The following is a 20,658-nucleotide window of genomic DNA, read 5'->3' as shown; positions in this document are numbered from 1 at the left end:
GTCAGTGTTCATTGGTAAAGAAAAATAAGAACGAATTCCACTTAACACATGCACATTTTCTTAGGTAGGTTTTCTATTGCTGCAATGAATCACCATGACCAAAAGGCAAGATGGGGAGGAAAGGGTTTGTCTTACACTTCCACATTGGAGTCCATCACTGAAGGAAGTCAGGATAGGAACTCAAACAGGGCAGGAACCTGGAGGCACGAGCTGATGCAGAAGCCATGGAGGGGTGCTGCTTACTCTCTTGCTCCCCGTGGCGTGTTCTTATAGAAAGAATCTAGGTCCACCAACTCGAGGACAATTCCACCTACAACAGTCTGGGCCCACCCCCATCAATCACTACTTAAGAAACGCCCTACAATTAGATCTTATTTTCTCAATTGAAAAAATATTGATCTTATTTCCTCAATTGAAGTTTCCTACTTTTAAATGACAATAGCTTATGTCACACTGGTATAAAAGTAGCCAGGATATATATTTAAAAGGTTCTTGCTAGACAGCAAGACACAAGCTTGAGTAAGAACTATCTCCTGGCCTTCAGTTTCCTGGAATCTTATTGTGAAAGTAACTGAAACCAAACCTCTAATCTACACCACAAGAAGAATAGGCCAGTGAAATTACTTCTTTCTCTCACTAATGAGAGAGGCTGGCTGGAAAATCATCAAAGGGAAGAGGGCATTGATTCATGAGAGTCAGAGAAGGCTCAGGGCAAGGACAGTACAGGCAAGCACTGACAGAGAAAAGAAGCAGGGAACTGTATCCTTGCCAAGAATCTGGTTGTAAGGGTAGAAGAGACAGGAGTAAAGACTCCAGAGGCAAGACTGGACCAGACTGGAAAGGCCTTGGATGCTTCTAGAGCTTCTCCCTAGCCTGAGGACAACAGAGGAAGTGGGAGTCAGATACCATGGCTATCCCTGGGTTAGAGCAATGAGTTAGAGCAACAGAAAATGGAGATCAAGAGAGAGGACACACTCAGGTAACAGAAAATAAGACACAACACCAAGGATAGCCAGTATGTAGACACAGAACCAAGGCTAGCCAGTATGTAGACACAGAACCAAGGCTAGCCAGTATGTAGACACAGAACCAAGGATAGCCAGTACGTAGACACAGAACCAAGGATAGCCAGTACGTAGACACAGAACCAAGGATAGCCAGTATGTAGACACAGAACCAAGGATAGCCAGTATGTAGACACAGAACCAAGGATAGCCAGTACGTAGACACAGAACCAAGGATAGCCAGTATGTAAACAGCTGTGTCTGTGAGAATTCAGCAGGAGGCATAGCAGCATGGGCCCGAAGGGAGAGCTGAGGTACTCATAAGACCCAGGTAATAGGAAGCCTGCAGTTCTGAGCTGCCAGACTGAGGGTTCAGAAGCTGAGGGTAATTGCCTGTAGGGTGACACTGAACGGCAGAATTAAGAAGTGAGCAACGGGAGTGCAATGGCAAACCTCTGCTCTCCCTAGGACCTGAGCACTCACCTCAGAAACGAGGGGCGACATCCTGAAACACAGCACACAGTGGTTCAGGCCCACACCCAAACTCACCCTACCTTCCAGAAGCATGTCCGTGGAAACCCTGCAGGCTGACACCGCTGCAGAGATAAAAGGTGGAAATGTGCTGCCCTGCATTAGAGTCTCTGGCATCCGTGTGCTTCACTGTCAATGTTTTCAATTAAATCATGAGGAAATAATTATGCAAACTGTAATTTCACCATCCACGGGGAAATGATGAGTATGTTATCCTTGAGGGGTTTGTGCCAGAGCATCTAAAAGCCTTAGATAAGGAACTAATTTAATTTTGCTTCCCTTCGTGCTAACATTTCATACTCCGGGGTAATACATACAAAGTATGGAAAACATGCCCAGTCTCGAGGTCAGGATATCAGTGTGCTCAGTAACGAGCGGGAAGACGGCTTTCATTTTTCATTTTGCTTCACTTCTTACATCACTAACATTCTTTCATTCTTAGAGATAATAGGGATGCAAGAAACGGGTCTCAAATCTAAGCTCCATACAAGGCCAAGTGCGCCCTGGGAAGAGTCGTTTTTAAATGTGCGTCACTGAACTCACAACACTTCAAATGGTAGAATTTTACTGCTGAATGAAATTATTTCAGCGAATCTCACCTGAGTGTCACCAGAGGCAGCACGGGGACCCTGGGGACCTACACTCTCCAAACCACCCCCCTGTCTATCTGTTTTTTAAAAAAACAAAAACAACAACCAAAAAAACCCAAGAGTTGTCTCTAAATTTAACTCTATATTTAAGCCTCCCTCTGTTACTCTATCTGGCTTTTCTTTCTCTCCTTGGTCAGTTTTTCTCAAGTTTATAAATCCGCCACCCTTCAGACACACACTCCCTTCTCTGATCAGAGCTCCCTCTCAAGCTTTCTCCTCCCTCTCTTTCCTTTACAGCCAAAAGCTACTGAACTATCTGGTATCACCATTTCCTGCAGCCATGGTCCCAGTGCAGAAGTCTTGTGTTTTCTTCTTCCACTGATTCATTCAATGCCTATTTGTCAAGCACAAATTAGGTATCAGGTGATGTGCTTGGCACACTGAAGACATTGATATGAGACCAGAGAGTATGGAAGCTGCCTTCTTCCTGCCCTGCCTCCAGCCTGTTGTAGAAATTATTTAACCCTGACCCAGGGTTTCTACCCCGCCTTCTTCACTCAGTTCCCAGATGAAAGACACACACACCCTTTGTATTTACAATAAGCCTTAATCAGCACCAGAGCTGGGCAGACATCTATGCTCTATGTTTTTAGAGTCTACTTTACTATCAATAACCCCAAATTATTCCTGACTATGTTTCACCTGGGCTGCTCTTAACTCCAATTGGCCAGCCCTCAGGGCTATGTTTTTATGGCTCACCTAACACATGGCAGCTTTCTCTTTCTTCCATTACCTTCTTCTCCCCTTGTGGTTCTCCTTTACCCCAAGCCCAGGAATCCTAAACCCCACCTATGTGTCTTCTGCCCAGCTATTGGCTGTTGCATCTTTACCAATCATAAATAATTTGGGGGTGGGGTCACATAGCGTCATTTGGGTCAATGGGCAGACTCCAGGTCTTGGGGTTGCGCACTTAGCATTACAATAGACAGAAAGATCAAACATCAACACCAGCCACCCCCTCCAGCTTCTCTTTCCCTTGGAAAGAGGTAGAAGATCAACTGGTTCCTTCTGTCTAAACTCTACCCCATGGTCCTTTCAGGAAACACTCCTCTGAGCATGGTGTGTAACTGATGGCCATCTGTTTTTCTTTTTTAATTTATTTTATTTTTAATTATGTATATTTGAGTATCTATGTGAGAATGTGCACGTGAGCACAGGTGCCTATCGCATCCAGAAGAGAAGGTCAGAACCCCAGGAGTTACAGGTAGTTGTGAAAGCACGAGTATTGGGAGCTGAACTCTGGTCCTTTATAATACAGGCTCTTAACCACTGAGTCATCAGTCCAGCCCTTAGTCTATCTGTCAAAGGAAAATTGTTGCCATTCCCCCAAGTGAGCCACATAGTAGGACTGTGATTTCCCAGAATGCACTTCTTGTTTTTTACATATCTTCTCGGCATAAAACATTCTCTTCTTCTTTCCAAGACTAAACAGGATGTCCATCTCCTTCATGATGCCGTATCCACTCCCCCTGCATCCTGTTCTCGAAGGTCATCAACATGTTATAGCTGCTAACACGTCTTTATATTAAATTAGTCTTTCTTCCTCTCAGTCTTCCTGGTAAATGATCTCTAGGATTGAACCAGCGTGAGATGTAACCCTGAGCGTGCTGACCCCTTGAGAATCTCCAAGGTTTAGTTATTTGAGTTAATGGCTACATTGTTGTTGGTGCCAGGAACACTTGCTACAACCTGTTCTCAGCAACACAAGATTTTTCTGGTTTGCTTCTTTACAATTGCCTACCTCTGGCCACTTCTTTCTAGGCTATTTATGGACCTCAAATGGAAGAGCAAAAAAAACCTGACCTCTTTTCTCATCCCTCAGGCTCTTTATTAAGTTGAAACTGAAAAATACTAAGCCACAGAAAAATTCTTGGTCCAGGCTCCCCTTCCTGTGCAGTCAAATAAAGAGGCCAGATTTCTTTTCATGAAATTTGATTCATTCCTTCATAAATGGGATGAAGATTAACTTTAAGGAAACAGTCCATAGAACCAGAGGTAATTCAATGACTAATGAGATATTACATAATCATTTAATTGGTTAGTCTTCATTTAAAAGGCACAACCTCTGTGTTTTACAATGTCGAATTTCCTTTCTTTCCAAGCATGTCATTGTACAGTGATTTTACACAGCCCTCTTTGAAAAGTGTGCCTTCCGCTCATCCTATTCCTGTCATTTGAAAAGAGCCATGCCCACCCACACTAGACTTCATTGAGGCTGAATTAAAGTCGTTACAAAGAAATATAGGTCATCACTCTGCCTCCAGGATACTCCAAGTCCCCTGCTGCTTGCCCACCCGACTGTCTCCCACTTGGTGTTTGAGATTCCTCTACACCAGTGGTTCTCAACCTTTCTGATGCTGTGACCCTTTAATATAGTTCCTTATGCTGGGGCGACACCTCCTCCCAACCCTAAAATTATTTTGCTGCTCCTTCATAACTATAATTTTGCTACTGGTATAAGTCGTAATGTAAATATCGGATATGCAGGAGATCTGAGCCACTGTTCCATTCTCTCATGTTTGGGTCTGTGTCTCCTGCTAACGCGGAATTCTGAATGGGCGATTCAGTCAGGATTCCCCAAGAGCAGACCTGAGTGTTCTTCCAGGAGGGGATTTTCAGAGCTACATTCTTCCTGCTCACCAGTGTCCACTGGCCACCAGAGGCCTGCTTTGGAACATAGAGAGTCACCCTGGGAACACAGCCTTAATTAGCTCAGATCTGGAAGGACAGAGAGCTGACGGGATTCACGCTGCCACACATTCCTAGCTCAACTGGTCCTTCGTGTTCCAAACTCTCCTTCATCTGCTCTTTTTCCTCAAGCCTTTGCCTCACAACAGTCTACATGGTGTGACTTCCCTATTCCAAGAGTATCTCCTGGGAAAATACACCCGCCCGGTACAAAGACGAGGTGGGATGTGGGTGCCCCAGTGCCCACTCTCCTTTTAGACCACTGGCCCAAAGGTACCTTCCATTTAAATCCTTGCTCCAATGGAGCTTCTGCTATCTGACTGTGCCTTACCCTGCTGACGACATTGTCCCTTGAAATTACCCATCCACTTCCTCACCTTCATTGACGACATTAGATACCCAGAACCTTAGACCTGGAGCAGAAGGGGTAGGTAGCTCAATGGTAGAGAACTTACCTACTATTCGCAAAGCTCTGTATTTCATTCCTAACATATGTCACCTCCTCCCCACTAAAAATGTCTTCACCCCGAACCATTTCTCTGTTAAATTTATAACTCAAACTCTCTGCCTGAGCCAACTCTCTCCTACCGATTCACCTGTGAACCTTTCCCACTCCCCTTGTTCTCTGGGACCTCTGGTTCGTGGGCCCACACACCTCTGTGTGCTGTTTCTCCTCTTTCTACTGCGACTTGCTGGACCACACTTCACAGGCCCTTCCCAGAGTCCAACGCCCTTCCTCTCTGGCTTTCCCAGCAATTGCCTAAATGAAAGCCTGGGTGAAGCCAGCACCTTCTCTCTCTGCGGTTTCCCCAGAGATGCAGCCGCAGAGAACTCTCACCCACCCATTCCCATCACCTTTTCCTAGGGGCCTCCAGGCCTCCGAGGGGACAGGCCAGGACTGTTCTGTCCTCACCTGGAGGGAGCGACACCTCACCTGCTCCCTGTCCTTCTTCACCTAATCCCTCCCTCCCACTCTCTCACCTCCTACCAGAGACCAGTCGTCATCCTTACCTACCACCTCCACTTATTCCGTAAGGGACCATCTGACTTCATGGCTTTAAATAGCATTTAGATACTCATGGCTGCCAAACGGTGCATTTACAGTCCCATAACTACTGGCCTGAAAGGTTGACCTGAGTTTCTAATGATTTTTACCAGGCTTTTTTTTCTTTTTCTTTTTCTTTTTTTTTTTTTTTTTTTTTTTTTTTTTTTTTTTTTTTTAGATCCCTAACACACTGGCTCCAAACTTGACTGCATAAACAACCACCTAGAGGTGCCATTTTAAAAAAAGAAGAAAAGAAAGAAGGAAAGGAAGAGAGTTAGCTATGTGGCCCAGATTGGTTTCAGCCTCTCCATATTCCTGTTTCAGCCTCTTTTTTTTTTTTTTTTTATATATATATATCCAAAACCCAATTGTCAGGCTCTCTGCTCTAACCACCTTGTTGGTCCATCTGCACAATAGGCAACTTTTTCATTCTTTCTTGGGCCACCCTTAACAGTCTGCTGTCTAGAAAGGCACTGGGAAACGTCGTGCTTCCTTTACAGTTATTTGACCCAAACTACAAATATGTGCACACAATGTTCAGAGGGAAAGCAATTTTCAGGGAGTCTCCTCCAAGGCTGAACTCTGGAATCACCTGGGGCGTTAGACTGCCTTCCACCCTTTGCTCTGGGATATGAGTAAAGTTTTAAAAGCCACCAGCCACCAGCTGGTGTGGTGTCATTTGCTGATAATCCCAGAACATTGGGTCTGGGGTGCTGACACAGGAGGATTAAGCATTGGCTTGAGTATTTGACTGGGTGTTTGATTTATCATTCCCAACAACCTAGGCTACCTTAGCTAGATGTCGTTGTTGCTGTTGTTGTTGGTTTTGTTGTTGGTTTTAAAATCACTCCAGGTAGTTCTTGTGTGGTCAAGTTTTCAAACCACTGTGCTTAGGAAGTTAAAAATAATTCGTATTAATGAATGTTTAAATGTTAAGCAGTTTGGGTATCATACGCAAAAGCAATATTCCGAATATTAAAATAATTAAAATAAATATCAAAATTAAATAAATATTAAAATAAATAATTAAAACCGTGATGTATGTCAATATACCCTAGCTTCTTGGAGCGCCATCACTCTAATCTTTTCTAATCTTTAATTGCTCACGTTGATTGAAACCTTTTATGACTTTTAAATGTTGATCTTTTGCTGAGAATGTCTTCCCACTACAGAAAAGCCCTAATTCTCAGCTCTCGCTGCTCTGGGTATTTCCATTGCAAGCACAGATTTTTTTTTTTCCTGTGAACTAAAACTAAAAAAACCAAGGCAGGGCTGAGGAGGTGTAACAACCTCTCACCCTGGCTTTCTCTTTGAATTTCAGAATATTTGTCCCCCAGAGCATCCGGGCTGTGGCGTTTTCACAGGGATGCAGGTTTGAAAGTTGTAGCATTTACTCTAGCACAGTGGAAAGACACATTCGAGAAGCAAAGAATGGCAGCACAGTGGCTGACACCCTGACTCTAGCTAGCCCTTGGGAGCCGAGCTGGGAGGATGGAGAGCTCAAAGCCAGGCGGATCTCTGGAGTGAGACCTGAGAGAAAGAGGGGGGAGGGACATAGAAAAAGACGCATGCGCGGGGCTGTAGCTCTGCAGGAGAATGCGTGCCTAACAGGCACAAGGCCCTAGGTCTATCCCCAGGCCTTAAAGTTAAAAGTCAAAACAACAGGAGAATGAGAGGAAGGAGGAACAGTCAGCCACACACCTGCACCTACACCTTCACCTTCCTCCACACACCCTTACCCATTCCTGTCGTCCTGAGGGACCTGGGTGGTCAGCTGGTGTCAAATACATCACTATGTCAGAACCTGACATTTCTCTCCCACGTGCTAACTTCTATTTTATTTTCCTTCTGATCCGAACGTCTACGTGGGGGCTGTGAAGTGGTTTTATCGGGCCTTTGTTTGTTCATCTGTTGGTTACTGTTATTTATTGTTACTGTTTCGTATTCCAGGTTGGCCTCAAAGGCTACCTAGACCAAAATGACCTTGAATTCTTAATCTCTCTGTCTCCAATTCCCAAGTACAGGGGGTTGCAGCCTGTCCCTCCACGACTGGCTACCAGAATTTTTATTTCTGCTTGTTTCTTGAGCCAAAAGGAATTCCAGGTTAAGGACACGATGCAAGTTGACTTGTGTGGTTTTTCCAACTGAATTCCTCCTCTGAGCTTTACTGTTCCAGGTACACAGCAAGTATCCGTCAATGAGAACTCCTGTTTTATTTCACTGCAGCTATGGGAGCACCGAGTGTGGGTGCCCTTGGGGGTGTGTGCATGTGTGTGTGGAGGCCACAGGTCCACACTGATGTCTCCCTCCATTGCTCATCACCCTCGTTTTTGAGAGCCTCTCTCACTGGACCTGGAGCTCAAGGATTCCGCTGAACTGGCTGGTCACCAAGCCCCAGGAATCTGCCGGAGTCTGGCTCTGGGAGCTGTGCCTGGGTGCAGGGGATCTGGACCCGGCTTCTCGTGCTTACACAATGGGCACTTAACCAACTAAGCCATCCCTTGCCCCTCAATTTTTATTTCTTATAAAACATATCAACCAGAGGACTCCACAAAATCAATGACAACTCCTATAGAGAAAAAAAAAAGAATCCCCTTCCCCATCCAAAAAAACAAAAAAACAAAACAAAAAAAAAAAAAAGAGGTTGGGAGAAAACTAAATTTGGAGAGCATTTTATTAATTGCTTATTTTGTTTTTATTTCCACACTTATGTCATAAGCTTGAGTTACAATGACACTTCTCAAGTGATTTCGGGAAAGAAATATTTACCCACCAAAATATCCCGGCAATAATTTCCAAGTGGTGAACATGTACCCACAGTTCGCTCCATCAGCAGCTTTGTTTGTTCTTTCGATCGTGTTTAATTTCACTTTTAAAATATGGCATCTTTCTGGTTTGGGGAAAATGTCATTAAAAGCAAGAACAAGCCCTTCTCTTCTGAGGAGCACATGAAAGGCTTCTCTGTAGCCTCCTCTCCTGGAACGGTAACAGACTGACCCTAATTTCACTCCTCTAAATAGGGTAACGGTGGTTTGAGCAGGAAATCTAAAATCGGCCTCCGAGGTAGCTCAGTGATTTTCCAGGTCAAGGCAAAGGGAAAAAGCAAAGTTGGAAGGCTTTGTCCTTTCCCAGGTACCAACAGGCTCCGGCGCTCCCTGGGAGAAGTCTGCCACCTAGTGGACCATAGAGGCCACTGACGCTACGTGCAGTGACAAACCCTTACTGGCCTCTAGAAGTATCTGTGGAGTCCACATTGGATCCCAAAAATATGTACAATGACTGGGTGTTGTTTTTAAATAACAAGCTTTAAAAAAATAAGTGTGTCTACAGCTAAATATAACAGAGCTTTGTGGTCCAAAGCGTCTGTTAATGCCAGGTAGATTAATTGAATAAATAGTACACCACCAGGTGGTGGGGGCATTCAAAGCCAAGAAACAAAATGTTCTTTTCTACTAATGGGAGCAGCGCGGTACCACCATGTAGAAGTCTCCTTGTAAAGCGCTGTCGTGTAAAGTGGAGTGTTTTTATTTAACAGTCCTCTGAGTTTGACAGCAACCTGTGTGCCCTGGGTGCTTTTTTTTCCTCTGGATGGAAGCAATGTGAATTAGGGAGAATACTTAGCCTCTGTTGTGATGATGAAAGTCACATGCATGCCGTAAACTCCCATGCAAAGAGTATGCTCTAACTCGTCACATCTGTGTAATAAATCATGCATATGGACTTTTGGAAATGATTGATAGGGTCCCGTGAAATTGATGAGGTCAGAGCTAGAGCCCGTCTGGCTGTTCCCTCCCGATTTCTCCTTTCCATTTCATTTGCTGTATTTTTCCAGGTTGTACTAAATGGTTGCTATTAATTTCTATTAAAAAGATGCAGGCACAGTATATACTTAATAGCATAGCCCAGACGAATCCCTTCCCAACTCTAGGCTTGCTTTTCAGTTGCAGCGCTAATAAGTGGGTTATGGGTGGGAGTGGACTCTTCCTCCATTGGCTCTTCTACCTGGATGCTGTCTATCCAGCTTTCTGCTGTGAAACCACATTGCCACATACCAGGAATGCTGGGGGATCTGGGCACTCTGTGGATAGAGTCATCTGTCGCTTATGTTAAACAAATGATAGTAAGGACCCCTTCTGTGTGAAGAGCTCCCTGAGATGTGACAACCGAGGCTTCCTTCTGAGGCACAATGAATCAACCTAGAGACCGTCTGAGATTTGGTCTCTCTATATGTTCCCTTTTCTCTCACCTCCAGCCACGAGTTAGCATTTCCTCCCCTCTGTGACATGTAAATGTAAAAACAGAAGTCATTTTCAGTGAAAGGATCTGTCTTCTGCCAGTAGAGTAGACGTCAGGGGTCCCAGAGAAGTGAGCAGAGGAATTCTCTCAGCATCAAGGAGGAAAGGGGGAACCCAGTGATAGGAAAGGAGACAGATTGCTAGGTTCTAATCCTGTGTCATCTCATCTGAGCCCATTCCAAGCAAGGCACAATGGCTGAATCAGATATGTGGGTTCTGGGGTAAAAGGTTTCTTGACATTGACCAATGTGGACAGAGAGGCCAAAATCCCCACACACTGCTTCAGTTGTTAAACGATATGGGTGTTTCCTGACAGATTTAAGTTGATTGCATGGCAATGCCACATACCAAGATTCATGTGGGCACCTGCTTCAAGGTGACATAGACTGGCTGAGGGCTGCATGTCTGCAGGGGACATTTATAGGTAGAACTCAGACTAACCTGCTCTGAGCCATTGGAAGACATGGAAGTCTAGAAAATGTCTGTGACAGGCTTGGTTTGAAGGGTAGCTCAGAATGCCTCGGAATCCTTCAACAGTTCCACTCCAACCCCACCCTCATGAATGACAAGATGACACCACTTGTTTGTTATTGCCACTGTGGATGCCAACTCAAACAGGACAAGGTCAAACTTAGAAAAAGCAAATTAAAAAGCTGCCCCAATATTGCAAAGTTTGTGTGAGGAAAACAAACTGAGGGCAAGCACCAAGCAATCGGCCAGGACAGCTATAGCCCCGTGAAACTCTATAAGTCAAAGTCTCTGTGATTCACAGGGGGAAATGTAGACCTTAATGTCTCTAAATTAACTCTCTTTAAAAATTTACCTTCTCCCTGGAGATGGAGAGACTGCCCAGGGACTAGGCTGACTGGGGTCCGGGGAGTAGAGACCTATTCTGAGTGCAACAGAAACATGCTTATCAAAAACAGGCCTTTCCCCACCATTTTCCATAACATAGCCCAGGGTAAAGACATTTGGATCTTGCTTAGGGAACATCTCCAAGGAACTATTGCTATTGTCGAACTAGGAAGCAGAAAAGGAGAACTGGATAGCTAACAGCCTTCCTAAAGCCTGTCCTCCACGACTACCCACCTCTGGGCTCACTTCAGCCAGCCATCCGCACTGGCCTGGCCTCCTTCATGTCCCTTCTTATAACCACTGCCCCTGCCTCTTGTCCATTCATCTCCACAGTCTTGCTTCATTTTATGAATGAGATTCTGTAATTTGTATCAGGAAAGTTTTCTCAGTTTACGTAGGAGTAAACTTACTCATGTTCTGTTCTCCACAATTTCAAGGTAAAAACACTCCCTACCTACCAAGATGAGCCACACTAGTCTTGCAAGCTTGTAATCTTCTTGATACTGGAAACCCTTTGGACTGCAATCCTTGCTCTTAAACACAGACTTTGAGTATCTTGTGAAAACAGTTGTCTTGTGTCCATGGTACCTACAGCCGCTCAGGAAAGGCGAAAGGTTGAGGCTCTCCACAGCCAGATTGAGAGGCACTGCTTCAACCCCTGTTGGTGTTATAAATGCACGGCACCAAAAATGTATTATTTATAAATTCTTTTCAAAATGAGTGTCCTAGTTAGTTCTGTCAACCGTCAAAGCAAAGAGTCACTCCCCTAAGTTGGGAGTCTCAACTGAGGACTGCCAGCTCAGACTGACCTGTGGGCGTGTCTGTGGGCGGGCTCTTCACTGTCAGTTGTAAGATAGCCCACGTGGTTCCTGCTTCTTCCTGCTCTGACTTCTCTCAGTGACTGTGTCCTATAAGGTGGAATAGCCCTTCCTAATAAAGTTGCTTTTATTGGGAGTGTTTTGTCACAGTAACAGAAAGGAGAATAGGACAATTAGAAAACAAGCATTTTAAAAACAGACAAATATCTTTAATACAAATGAGCAGTAACTGTGTAGCAATATCAGAATAAGCTGTGATCAACAGGACAGTTTTTTCTCCCAAAAGATACAAGATGTACAGATGAACGAACCAGTCATACCTTACACATGTATGCTGGGGGGGCAATTTAATTTCATAATGAAGTATGGCTATTTTCATAGTTTTTACCAGCTTAAAATTCCAAAGACATTAACAGAATTGTGCATTTTCATAATTGTTACAAGTAAAAAAGGAGTGAATCATGTACCTACATCTGTCCTTCTATGTATTACTCCAAAGTACAATAGAGTCCCTTCCTTTCCTTATAAAGTACAAAAATACCAAGACACTAGCAGGCATCCGTACTACAAATCAAGCTATGTTTTAGAATAACTTCATGAACACAAGGCCATCTTTCTCTTTGGTTCAAAAAATAAAAGAGGTAGGTAGGTAGGTTAAAGGCAAAGATTTCTACTACAGTTTTCAGAAAGCAACCGTACAGAAATTACCAGAAATCAAATGAGAACATGGACTAAATCTTAAAATGTTAAAATATCTTCATTTGTTTATTTGTTTTCGTTTTTGTTTTGGAGACAGGGTTTCTCGGTGTAGCCCTGGCTGCCCTGGAACTCTCCACCAGGCTGACCTTGAACTCAGAGATCCGCCTGCCTCTGCCTCCTGAGTGCTAGGACTACAGGCATGTGCCAATCCTGCTGGGCTAAGATTATCTTCTTATAGAAGAAATAAGATTTTTCTTCTAAGTTTTAAAACAAATCATAAAAGATAACTGACTAAAAAATCAGCTTTAGTTTAAAAAATTGAATGCTTTTACATGTTACAAATTTTCTGTCACCTTCCTCAATGTTGAGGCAAGTGAACATGTAGACGCATATGACCACAGACTGCACCTTTCATTAAAACACGTAAGATGGATATATCCTGCTACTGAAATGCGCTGGTGCCTTAGCTTTGCGCCGCTCCATTTGAGAACCACAGGTTCAGAGACTTCAACAGTAAGAGGGAAGTGAGGGTGCCGGCCATTGACCTGAAATCAACACTCAGGTGAGGAGAAGAGCAGCTTCAGCTTACTATGAAGGTCCCAAGGAGCCTTCCTGATTAAGAAAATTTGATTAAACTCATAAAAAATGAACAAAACCAAGATGCTCTCTGGGACATGGTACAAGTCACGGTTTTGATCAATGATGCGTTTCAAAGCAATGACCGAATAAATAGGATCTTCAAATAAATAGGATCTCCCAAATGACCTGTCTCCTGTCAATAATGTGACAACAATGTCAATCAAGGTCTAAAACTGGGGGCCAAACAGCAGGGCAAATAGAAGCATGTCCACTGAAATGCACATGACAGCACCGCTCCTGTCACTGAATGTGGCTTCTATAACTCCTATTCTGCTTACAGACAAGGAGATAAACTCTGCACGCTCGATTTTAAATATAGTGATTTTTCTACTAATGTCTCCGTTGGGGTCATTACATCTACAAAGACATCCAAAATATATATATATAAAAAAAAAAACAATTTAAGTCCCAGGGCTTTCTGATCATTTTGGATTTTTTAAAAATTTGTGTAAAAACAAATCGATATGAACTGGAACCAATGGGAACAAAGGTTGATGATTTATTGTCCTACCACGCAAAATGATTTCAGCGTAAGCCAGTGCATTTTCAGATTTGGTGCAGGGCAGAGATCTCTATCAGCAAAAATAAAGTACAATTTTGTGGTTTCTTCACTAAAACTATGATTCAGAACATTACTGAAGGTACAAAACTGAACCCAAAGGCTTGAGGCGATCACCCTACACTCTTCCCTTTGGTGGGGAAATCAGCTTCTTTTGTGATAGACTTGCTGCAATCCCAGGAGTCACTGGGGGGCACTACAGCCTCGGTCATCGTGGAAAAGCAAAGGCTGGGACCGCTCACTTCTGAGCTACTCCTAGCGTCTGCTTCATGTTTTCATACACCACATAGCTGATGCCCACGGCAGGGAGCACCTTCATGAAGTTTGGGGTGATGCCTCTGTAAAGTCCTGACACTCCTTCCTTGGAGACTATTCGCTGAAAAAGGCCAACCATGCTGAGCTGTGGGGCTCCCTCTGTGGTGGCTGGCAAACAGAGAAGCAGACAAACAGCATAAATAAATGAAAATGGCAAGAACCAGGCTAACCCAATATTTAAGCATGAATCATTGTTACAACAGGCAGCTGGAGACGCACAGCGGGGTCTAGAACACAATGAACCGATAAAACCAGTTCCAACAGCAACTCTCTTTAGGCAGCACCCACCAGTGAGTGGCAATGACAGGCACAGAAGCTCATTATGAATGAGAAATGTGCTAGAAACTAGGTCAACTACTCTCCGTGACAGCCCTCCTGGATAAATATATACATCAGGAACTGTAAATGGGAAAGACAAGGAGCTTCTCCTAACGCCTTAGTTAGCAAACCCACCAAGCACTGACTAGAATGGTTAAATTCTGGATAATAGGGAAAGGGGAGATTTGGAGATGTTTAGAAAGAGTACAGAGACCTGGGCCTTGGAATTATCTCAATGGGGGCAGAGAGAGGAGTGAAGAAAGTAGGAGAAAAAAAAACGAAGGGGGGCGGGAAGAAGAGGAGGCAGCCCTGAACTGTTGGTACAACAAAAGATTAAGGCGGGAACAGGCGTGGGGGAGGGGATAGGTGACCACTGGATGTAATTATGACCCATAGGATATCAGGAGCCGGAGATGCCCACACATTGGGTTATTTGACTATTTCCTACAAGTTGGAGCACTTCCAAGGATACAGAAACCCCTAAGACTAAGGAGGTAAACCAGGCTGTGACAGCTTCTGAAACCAGACGATTCACAGGGCGGCTCCCTGGTCCCTGGGGTTACATGAGCGGTTCTAACTACTATGGCCAGCACCGCTCTCTCGCGCAGGTTACGCAGGGAGCTCCAAAGATTCAGCTTCTGTGGGTGGTCGATCGTGCTGGCTGCGGGCGATGGGCTACTGGTGATGAAGCTATCACCCAAGCTCCAGGAAGAACCCCGCCAGACTCACCGAAGCACTATGCTAAATGTGGGCGGACCTGTTTCTTTGGTCTGTCCTTGCCCTATCTGGAAATGCCACACAGCAGCGTAATGGGGGATCAGAGGACAGACGTGGAACTAAGCTGATATGGTTGCTGAAGCCTTCGAAACTCCCTCTGAGAACTCTGGAATTTATTCTGAAAACACTGAAGAGTTACAGAAAATGTCTGAAGAGACACAAAATATTTGGGACTTGATGAAAAATGCTGGATCTTGGCAGCCATGCTAGGCCAGGACTGGAGCTGGCAGGAGGGGGAGGCTCACTGTGCATGGGTTTAAATCCCGGAGTGGGTCTGAACTCCAGCTTGACTCCAGCTCAGACCCACCACCTTGTGGACATTCCTCAACTGTTCCTGCCTGTTAGTCATTTGCCAAATATGGATGATTTTAGTATCAACTTCCAAAAGTGGTCACCCTGGCTACCACCACGTTTAGTTTGCTAGTTTGCATTCCTCTCTGCAGCCATGATTGCCTCTCAGCTCCTCAAAGGCGCCACTGCAGGCCGGTGCCCAGCTCCTGCACTGAAGTCCTAGGCTTCAGCTCAGGTTAGGCTAGAACTGTGATGGGAAGAAGGGTAGGGTGGGGCCCAGTGCCCAGGGTGCTTTCATGAGAGAGATTACAGTAGATGAATATGACCAGGGACAAAGAAGAGCGGAAAAGCAAGACAAAGAGTAAGTTTCCACAGGGCAGGCAGCCAGAAAAACAGCGGGCAGACAGAAGTCAGGAAGGATAGCACAAGCTGGGAACCAGCTGAGAGACCAGCACAGAGAGAAGGGTTCAGTGCCAAGCCAGGGGTGTGAACAGTGCTGACGAGCAGTCAGGCCACCACCTTCTTTAAGAGTTTAGCAAATGCCCAATTCTTTACACATACTGCCAATAATCCCAATTCATGGAAGACAACGGGGGGGGGGGGGGTTTAAGACCTGAGCGCAAATCTGCTGGACGTTAAACCTTATGCTCTTAAAACATGGATTACTATTTCTACAGAAGAGTAGCATAACACACACACACACACACACACACACACACAGAATGAGAGAGAGAAAGAGGGGGGAAGGGAGGGAGAGAGTGTGTGTGTGCATGCATGTGTGCATGTTTCAAAAGCATGTCAGGGACGTGAAGTGTCACCATGGCCACCCTGGAACCCAAACTCACCTTGTGCCTGCATGCGAGTCCTCACCAGAGCCAGAGGATAGCTGGCCAGCTGCCCACAGGTGCTGGACAGGGCTCCGCAGCCCAGCAGCACCACCACACCAGGGTTGACAGAGTCTTTTGCAAAGTTATCCAGCCAATACGACTTCAAAAGCTGCAGGAGAAACAAAGAAGAAATCAACAAGGGAGACATTTCAGCCACTGGTGTCTCGTGTAGTCAGTCAACTCTTTCAAAGTAAACTATTTTCAGCATAAAAATATATGCTAATACATAAAGTAACTATATCTATCAATAACTAGATACATATTTATCCATATAAAACTATCTCTCTCTCTCTCTCTCTCTCTGTGTGTGTGCGTGTGCGTGTGCGTGTGCGTGTGTGTGTGTGTGTGTGTGTGTGCGCAGTGGTTTGATTGAGAATGTCCCCCACAGGCTCGTGTGTGTGTGTGTGCGTGTGTGTGTGTGTGCGCGCGTGTGTGTGTGTGTGTGTGTGTATGTAGTGGTTTGATTGAGAATGTCCCCCACAGGCTTGTGTGTGTGTGTGTGTGCGTGTGTGTGTGTGTGTGTGTAGTGGTTTGATTGAGAATGTCCCCCACAGGCTCGTGTGTGTGTGTGTGTGCGTGTGTGTGTGTATGTGTGTGTGTGTGTGTGTGTGTGTGTGTGTGTGTGTGTGTGTGTGTAGTGGTTTGAATGAGAACGGCCCCCACAGGCTCATAGGTTTGAGCACTTGGCCCCAGTTAGTGGAATTGTCTAGGAGCAAGTTACGTCACTAGACATGGGCTTTGAGGCTTAACCCCGCCCCATCCCAGTTAGCACTCTCTCTGGCTCGTCCTTGTGGATTAGCATGTGAGCTCTCAGCTACTGCTTCAGCGCCATACCTGGCTTCAGCCATGGTCATAGACTCACACTCTGAAACTGTAAGCCCCAAATGAACACTTTCTTATGAGCTGCCTCAGCTGTAGCATCTTATCACAACAATAATGGAAATGCATAACCAATATCTTAGCTAAAATATTTTCAGTTTTTTTGATTTTTGTTTGTTTGCTTATGGATAGTACTGTATTTCTCAAAGGAAACCTGTGGGTTGGGAGGAGTCAGGGTGTTACGTTCAAAGTGCTAAGCTTGAACGACAAAAGGATACTGGCAACCAAGAACAGTATCTAGACAAACTGTCTTTTGAATATAAGGAAGAAATTAAGAGCTCCATGGGCAAATAAAAGCGAGAGAATGCACCACCACTAGACCTGAGGGAGATGACAAAAGGCATCCTTCAGTCTGAAACAAAATGGCAACAGACAGCAGCAGAAAACATGGGAAGTCCATGGTGAAAGTGAATAAGTAGAAAATGACAGCCTAAAGAAATAGAAGCAGTCATTAAAAGTCTCCCAACCAAAAAGAGCCCAGGTCCAGATCAGATCAGTGCCGAATTCTATCAGACCTTCATAGAAGACCTCATACCAATACTATCCAAACTATTCTACAAAATTGAAACAGATGGAGCGCTACCAAATTCCTTCTATGAAGCCACAATTACTCTTATACCTAAACCACACAAAGACACAACAAAGAAAGAGAACTTCAGACCAATTTCCCTTATGAATATCGACGCAAAAATACGCAAAAAAATTCTGGCAAACCGAATCCAAGAGCACATCAAAACAATCATCCACCATGATCAAGTAGGCTTCATCCCAGGCATGCAGGGATGGTTTAATACACAGAAAACCATCAACATAATCCACTATATAAACGAACTGAAAGAACAAAACCACATGATCATTTCATTAGATGTTGAGAATGCATTTGACAAAATTCAACACCCCTTCATGATAAAAGTCCTGGAAAGAATAGGAATTCAAGGCCCATACCTAAACATAGTAAAAGCCATATACAGCAAACCAGTTGCTAACATTAAACTAAATGGAGAGAAACTTGAAGCAATCCCACTAAAATCAGGGACTAGACAAGGCTGCCCACTCTCTCACTACTTATTCAATATAGTTCTTGAAGTTCTAGCCAGAGCAATCAGACAACAAAAGGAGATCAAGGGGATACAGATCGGAAAAGAAGAAGTCAAAATATCACTATTTGCAGATGTTATGATAGTATATTTAAGTGATCCCAAAAGTTCCACCAGAGAACTACTAAAGCTGATAAACAACTTCAGCAAAGTGGCTGGGTATAAAATTAACTCAAATAAATCAGTAGCCTTCCTCTACACAAAAGAGAAACAAGCCGAGAAAGAAATTAGGGAAACGACACCCTTCATAATAGACCCAAATAATATAAAGTACCTCGGTGTGACTTTAACCAAGCAAGTAAAAGATCTGTACAATAAGAACTTCAAGTCTCTGAAGAAAGAAATTGAAGAAGACCTCAGAAGATGGAAAGATCTCCCATGCTCATGGATTGGCAGGATTAATATAGTAAAAATGGCCATTTACCAAAGGTGATCTACAGATTCAATGCAATCCCCATCAAAATACCAATCCAATTCTTCAAAGAGTTAGACAGAACAATTTGCAAATTCATCTGGAATAACAAAAAACCCAGGATAGCTAAAACTATTCTCAACAATAAAAGGACTTCAGGGGGAATCACTATCCCTGAACTCAAGCAGTATTACAGAGCAATAGTGATAAAAAACTGTATGGTATTGGTACAGAGACAGACAGATAGACCAGTGGAATAGAATTGAAGACATGAACCCAGAAATGAACCCACACACCTATGGGCACTTGATTTTTGACAAAGGAGCCAAAACCATCCAATAGAAAAAAGATAGCATTTTCAGCAAATGGTGCTGGTTCAACTGGAGGTCAGTATGTAGAAGAATGCAGATCGATCCATGCTTATCACCCTGTACAAAGCTTAAGTCCAAGTGGATCAAGGACCTCCATATCAAACCAGATACACTCAAACTAATAGAAGAAAAACTAGGGAAGCATCTGGAACACATGGGCACTGGAAAAAATTTCCTGAACAAAACACCAATGGCTTACGCTCTAAGATCAAGAATCAACAAATGGGATCTCATAAAACTGCAAAGCTTCTGTAAGGCAAAGGACACTGTTGTTAGGACAAAATGGCAACCAACAGATTGGGAAAAGATCTTTACCAATCCTACAACTGATAGAGGGCTCATATCCAAAATATACAAAGAACTCACAAAGTTAGACCGCAGGGAGACAAATAACCCTATTAAAAATGGGGTTCAGAGATAAACAAAGAATTCACAGCTAAGGAATGCCATATGGCTGAGAAGCACCTAAAGAAATGTTCAACATCTTTAGTCATAAGGGAAATGCAAATCAAAACAACTCTGAGATTCCACCTCACACCAGTCAAAATGGCTAAAATCAAAAACTCTGGCGACAGCAGATGCTAGTGAGGATGTGGAGAAAGAGGAACACTCCTCCATTGTTGGTGGGATTGCAGACTGGTACAACCATTCTGGAAATCATTCTGGAGGTTCCTCAGAAAATTGGACATTGCACTACCTGAGGACCCACCTATACCTCTCTTGGGCATATACCCAAAAGATGCTCCAACATATAACAAAGACACGTGCTCCACTATGTTCATCGCAGCCTTATTTATAATAGCCAGAAGCTAGAAAGAACCCAGATGCCCTTCAACAGAGGAATGGATACAGAAAATGTGGTACATCTACACAATAGAATATTACTCAGCTATCAAAAACAATGACTTTATGAAATCCATAGGCAAATGGATGGAACTGGAAAATATCATCCTGAGTGAGCTAACCCAATCACAGAAAAACACACATGGTATGCACTCATTGATAAGTGGATGTTAGCCCAAATGCTCGAATTACCTAGAACAAATGAAACTCAAGAAGGATGATCAAAATGTGAATGCTTCACTCCTTCTTTAAAAGGGGAACAAGAATACCCTTGGCAGGGAAGAGAGAGGCAAAGATTAAAACAGAGACAGAAGGAACACCCATTCAGAACCTGCCCCACATGTGGCCCATACATATACAGCCACCCAATTAGACAAGATGGATGAAGCAAAGAAGTGCAGACCGACAGGAGCCGGATGTAGATCACTCCTGAGAGACACAGCCAGAATACAGCAAATACAGAGGTGAATGCCAGCAGCAAACCACTGAACTGAGAATAGGACCCCGTTGAAGGAATCAGAGAAAGAACTGGAAGAGCTTGAAGGGGCTCGAGACCCCATATGTACAACAATGCCAAGCAACCAGAGCTTCCAGGGACTAAGCCACTACCCAAAGACTATGCATGGACTGACCCTGGACTCTGACCTCATAGGTAGCAATGAATATCCTAGTAAGAGCAACAGTG

General features: G+C 44.1%; 1 protein-coding gene across 1 annotated transcript in view; it reads right to left on the bottom strand.

Annotated features, from left to right (window-relative positions):
* Nucleotides 1-12,080: 12,080 nt before the first annotated feature.
* Slc25a24 (solute carrier family 25 member 24) overlaps nt 12,081-20,658 on the bottom strand; it is a 37,863-nt gene continuing 29,285 nt past the window's right edge. The window contains exons 9-10 of the mRNA NM_001127544.1: nt 16,330-16,480; nt 12,081-14,206 (exon numbers count right to left, since the gene is read on the bottom strand). Of these exons, the coding sequence (NP_001121016.1) occupies nt 14,022-14,206; nt 16,330-16,480 (336 nt within the window). The 3' untranslated portion in view covers nt 12,081-14,021. The remainder of the gene's footprint in view (nt 14,207-16,329; nt 16,481-20,658) is intronic.

The sequence above is a fragment of the Rattus norvegicus genome, chromosome 2 (assembly GCF_036323735.1).
Source record: "Rattus norvegicus strain BN/NHsdMcwi chromosome 2, GRCr8, whole genome shotgun sequence".
Classification (NCBI taxonomy): Eukaryota; Metazoa; Chordata; class Mammalia; order Rodentia; family Muridae; genus Rattus; species Rattus norvegicus.
The sequence above is the reverse complement of the archived record's forward strand: the minus strand, read 5'-3'. Positions and strand labels throughout refer to the sequence as shown.